Here is a 6000-nt window from a genome sequence, read left to right as displayed (position 1 = left end):
TTCCACAAATTTAGTAAAAAAAATCGCCTGAGCCGGCCCTGTATAAGACCAAACATTTTTTATGATACGCATTATATAAATAAAAAATGATATTATATGATTAAATACAATTGTATTTTTACAATTGAGATATAAACACATATTTAACGAAATGGCTTAAATGGTTTTCATCAGTTTCAGAATAAAAAAATAAAATGAAGAAAATTTCAAGTTAAAACACATTGAATTTGCTGAAATATAAACAAAAATATTATTCCCTGTCAAAATAAAAATACAGACTCAAGGTACAACACTCTCTCCTACGTAATAGTAATTTGAATAATGTCTAGTCGGAATCGCAATATCGACCACTGTGCGACGGCCTGTCGGCGCGACCCGAGGCGCAGTCGAGCGGCGGCCGTTTCCTCGATCGCACGGTTGCGCTGAGATCAAGTCGCACAAAAATGGCGAACGCAATCGACTTAGACGTAATATGCTTCATAACCATAACTGGAGCTTCCCAAGGCATCGGGAGAGCCATAGCAATTGAATGTTCCAAACGAGTATCGCCACATTCTACCCTTCTTCTCACAGGTCGGAACCTAAAAAACCTCGAAGAAACCGCAAACCTAATTAACCGTGATGACATAAGAATCGTAATAAAATCATTAGATCTATCGACAATCACTAAACAGGCCGCCGACGAACTCTTCAGCTATGCACTTATAGATGTGACCGTCAAAGGGATCGATCTGATCATGATTATCCATAATGCGGGATCTACTGGAGACTTATCGATATCCGCAGATCGTGTTCAGGATCAGGAAGTGTCCGCGTGGCGTAACAATTACGACCTTAACGTGTTCAACGTGGCGGTGCTGAACTGTTCGTTCTTGGCCGTTTTCGAGGGTCACGAAAAGAAAAAGGTCATCGTGAACGTCACGTCTCTCTGCGGTATTCAGCCGTTTGCGGGTCTCTTGGTGTATTGCAGCGGAAAGGCTGCTAGAGAGATGTATTTTAAAGTCTTGGCCGAGGAGAGACCGGATCTGAAGGTGTTGAACTATTCGCCGGGACCGGTTCGAACGGCGATGGTTCGAAACATCACAGAGAATGCTGCAAATCTGACTCTGAAAGAGATGTTCGTTACCTCGCTGAAAGAAAATAAGCTACTCGAACCTGAACAGACTGCAGCGAAGATGTTCCAAATTCTGTATGAGGGCAAATATAAATCTGGAGATCACGTTGACTATTATGATTGAGTTAAAACAAAAATCCATTCCATTTATACAATAAAACTGATACATTATTAACTATTTACAAATGCATTTATTTTTTATTATATACATAAAAAATAATATTATATTTATAAACACGTTTTTAATAAATTATTACTGAATTTTATTTATCATTTATCCTTGAAATATCATGAAATCATAAAAAAAATGTCAATAGTCTGGTTAATCTTAGAAAGTATAAGTATTTTTAAGCTACATTTCTGAATGTATAGCATGGACAAAAATAATTCACAAAGGTAAAACAAGCTAAAATTGTGATGAATACATACACTTCTTCCATAAATTGTATCACAGGTTTTACCTGCAATTTTTCTGTAGCCATACACATTTTCTTATACCTATCTACTTTTAAATTGTCGCCATAACTTGTGTTAACACTTTGTTCATCTTTATATATTATTTAAATACTCGAATAACATTTTTTTAAATTTATATACAAATACAGATTTTTTAATTATATAAAAATATAGCAAATTTTCTGCTTTAAAATATTCTAAAATAATTATTGCTTTTAATCATTATTATAATAACTAGCGGACTTCATAATAGCTTCGCTATTGCTAAATTTGAATACATATGTATATGAATTAAATAAATACAATTAAAGTTCGATATAAATTCATTTATTTAATTCAAATAACAGGAATTAAATTGTGTGGAATAATTCATATTTTCTGTAAATATATTTTCATAATTAAAAAAATGAAGTTAATGTCGTTGGAGGTGGTCTTGCTGCTCTTTCTCGTACATTTTCTGTTAAATATAAAATATACACGTTGCCCATTTTCGAAATGAACAACTGTTGGATGTCGTTCAAAATACGCCACACTGCTTCATTGCTACTAATATACCGTCCCATTTGATACTGATTGGTTTCAACAGATCCATTCTCATATTTGTTGACATATTTGCAAATGTATTTGATGGATTTTACATAATTGCAATATTCAACATTGATGTGCGCTTTGAACATTTTTGATAGTAGTGGTGAATATGGTACAACTCGACGATTATCAGCTTCAATGTCTTGTTTCTGACTTTTAATAATTATTGATTTACCATTGTGGATAACATCAGCCATACACGGTGTGAATTCATATTGTGAACACTATATGGACCATGAATCATATTTTTTGTGACAATTTCAAACAATTTAGGATCGACAATTGAATCTGGAATTTCAGCTGAAATCCCGTTATCTATCTCGTCAGGTGTAATTTTATTGATCAACCAAATCAAAATGTGTTCCTCAAAAAATCCTCGTTTTTGCCATTCAATGGAATACATCCAGCAACGTGTCTCTCGGAACATGTGATGTTTAACAATGAAATCCATTAATGATTACAATTTTTGCTAGAATACACGTGCAGTAATGTCATAACGATCTGCTGACGTTTGACCAGGCAATAGATGTCTTTGATCTCAGTCCATATCGGATTACATGTGAATGTAATGAACAAATCTGGACAACCGTATTGACGAATATATGACATTGCATCTTGTGCGTATTGGTGCATGTGTCGTGGATTGTCTGTATATATTGCTGGTAATATAGTCATTCTCCCAAAATCATTGACATTGCCATCACTGCTTAATGCATCACGTAAGTGTATGTATTTTTCGGAACGTAGTTTTTTTCTGATTTATGCGAATATATAACAAACGTTCAGTTTCAATCTTTGCATACATGTCAACAATGTATTGATGAAACAATTGACATCTTAAAATGTGATTTTCTTCATTAGTAATTCATAGCACTGACTTTCTTGTTTGTTTCTTCGCCTGAAATTGAAAAATTTATTATTTTTTTTATTAATTAATTAATTAAATTTATTAATTACCATTTGCTGGATTTATCATTTTGATGTTGAAATAATATCCATCTTCTCCTTCCCAGAACAATATTGTAAATTGTAATGCATCGTAGGAGCAGTGAGTTTCTGCAACACATTGAAGACGATCACTTCGATGATGAAGTACAATGTCGCATGATTCAAATTGATCTCCAACAATGACTATTGCCACTTCATCGATTATTGGAACATTAAATCTTCTTACGTGTTTTACCAACAGGTGTTTTGTCAGCTCGAATCACAATTTAATGATTAAATTCGTTGTGTTCATGAAATAAAATTTGCAACGATTCAACTATTTCTCTTTTTGTTGCTTTGTTAATTCCACAACGTTGATTTACTTGATCATTTGAATTTCAATGAAATAAATTTGCAAGAATTTGTGTTCAACATCGATTTGACCTTGAATCTTGAATGTTGGCATTTAACAATTATTATTCAAAAATATCATTAGTTGCAGATACTACAACACAATCAAATATTTTTTATTATTCAAAAAATGTATTGATTGTGTTGTAGTATCTGCAACTAATGATAACAATGGCTCAGGTGGTTCATTCAATTGTGGCAATTTAACTTTGCCATTCAAACAACATATTCCAGGTGCTTCATTATTGAATTTTAATGCTTTGCAATGTGTGTAAACTTTATTCATACTTTCAACGACAACAACTGGATGCAAGCTATATTTAATATCAGAATTATTATAAATGTAACAAATTTTGTCTTAATCCTCTAACTCCTACTCGACTTGCTTTATTTCATGCTTAGCGTTGTTGTGATAATTAAGTAGCTCGTGACTGTGAAGTTTGTATTCCATTTCGTACATTTCTTTGTACTGCTTGTGCTTCTGTTTCATTTCTTCTTTCCTCTCTTATTCTCTTGGCTTTATCTGTGCGATGACCAATATTTTGTCGTTTTTATGACATTGTTATGCAACAATAACAATAAAACAGCCTATAATCAATTATCGCAATTAATATTTAACAATTCAATATCAAAAAATGTTATTATTTCATGAAATATACTGACGAAATCAGAGCTTCGCTTCGCCCGACTGTCTAAATGGTTCTGTGTTTTATTCAAAGGCAAAGTCGTTGTGGTTTTGTGAGCTACGCAGTGCGCATCGTTCACAGTCTGTATTGTGATGTCTGAAATGAAATAAATGGTTAGTTAGTCCGTGTCAATTTTAAATTAAGTTTAGTTAAAAAATCCGTCAGTTGATGGTTGGATCCTGCGCTTCTTCAAGGTGGCTTGTACTTACGGTATCCATACGCGAATTCACAAAACATTCTGTTAGAGCATCTTGTTGACGTCACGATTCACGATTATGTTAATTTGTTATGGTCTCTGTTGCTCAGGTTCCTCATTGTGGCTTTCAGGATTGTCGGCAGGGTCTTGTGGAATCTAACGGAGAGCTCTTTCACGAACTCCATGATAATCGTGTTTTATTCAATCTATTTCACCGTATGTATACATATTTTACACGGATTTGACCTATGTCACATGAGATGACGTCAAAATTATCGGGAGCGTTTTGGGTTATAAAAACAACAGCCTTAACTGTCAGATTTGTCGGACCATTCTATAAGCCCTCCTGGTAATAAGAACAAACTGAAATTTTCAGTGAAATCGGTTTAGTAGTTTTTGAGTATCATTTTAACACACATACGAACATTGCCTTTTATTTATATAGATTTAAATACTCAATTACCATTTTTTTAAATTGATATACAAATAACGTTTTTTTAATTGTATAAAAATATAGCAAATGTATATTCTGCTTTAAAATATTCTAAAATAGTTATTGCTTTTAAACATTATTATAATAAAATAGGAAAACATGTGCTCAATAATACCTTCCCCCTTATCAAGGCTAATATCGAACACCATATAATTTTAAACGATTCAAATTAAGGAGCTGCGCGTGTCAATAGTTTGCGAAGATTAAATTTTACCAAATAAAACAAACTTATTTTATGAGAGGAATTTATTATTTACTTTTTACCATACAAGCGACAATATAATTTAAATAAGCAACATCTTAGGGCAAAATAAGTATAAGAAGAAGTAGAGACAGACGTCGCATCTTGCATAATGCTCCATAGTTAGTAAAATATGATAGTTATCCTTAACGAAAAATCCATGTCAATGTTATCAAGCGTTCCCACTGAGTAGTGATAATTGTTTTTTCCACCCTCTTATTGGGAAAAATTTAGTTTAGATAAGCTTTATTCGATTCTCACTTATTGTAAATCGTGTTATTGTCACAAAAAGTCTTAATATGAACGTTAAATAACCCAGCGTTTTCACTGAAACGGCGACGGAACGATTTTATTGCTTTTGGCGTGGATTTTTTACTTCTAAGAAAAAATAATTGTTTTTGCGCTCTCTTATTGGTCAAAATTCGGCTTAGGTTAGCTTCATTTGATTCTCACTTATTGTAAGTCGTAATATTGTTGTATATAGTCCTAATGTGAACGCTACATAGCCGTGCGTTTTCACTATGATGGCGACGGCACGATTTTATTGCTTTTGATGTAGACTAAACAGAGACGCCCTTGAATTTGGCCAGAAAATTGTGTCATTTCTTTAAATACTATGAATCATAACGAAATGAAAATATTAAATAAAACGTCCACTGACTGGCTATCTCTGTTCCCCACCTGGAAAAAACCTAAATGACATCTTTGCAACATTTATTAAAACTTTCTTTGGATAAAATTTCTGTCTGTCTTAGTCACAGGCAGGTATATCGCAAATTCCCTCGCATCTCGGGTTTATATAGAATTTCTTATTAGGCATTTTGTAGTTTTTATATATTTTAAAAGCTATAAAAACTGATTAGTATGCTTGCAAATAACGTATTTATA

General features: G+C 32.9%; 1 protein-coding gene across 1 annotated transcript; it reads left to right on the top strand.

The window, feature by feature from the left end:
• Positions 1 to 348: 348 nt before the first annotated feature.
• On the top strand, positions 349 to 1367 carry LOC148237395 (sepiapterin reductase-like). Its single transcript, XM_088205379.1, has one exon. It carries the CDS (start codon positions 444 to 446, stop codon positions 1236 to 1238), a length of 795 nt encoding a protein of 264 aa, XP_088061505.1. The 5' UTR covers positions 349 to 443; the 3' UTR covers positions 1239 to 1367.
• Positions 1368 to 6000: the final 4633 nt, after the last annotated feature.

This window comes from Plectrocnemia conspersa, unplaced genomic scaffold (assembly GCF_051122295.1).
Source record: "Plectrocnemia conspersa isolate PC_06_02 unplaced genomic scaffold, ASM5112229v1 ptg000002l, whole genome shotgun sequence".
NCBI lineage: Eukaryota > Metazoa > Arthropoda > Insecta > Trichoptera > Polycentropodidae > Plectrocnemia > Plectrocnemia conspersa.
This window is presented reverse-complemented; position numbering and strand designations above follow the sequence as displayed.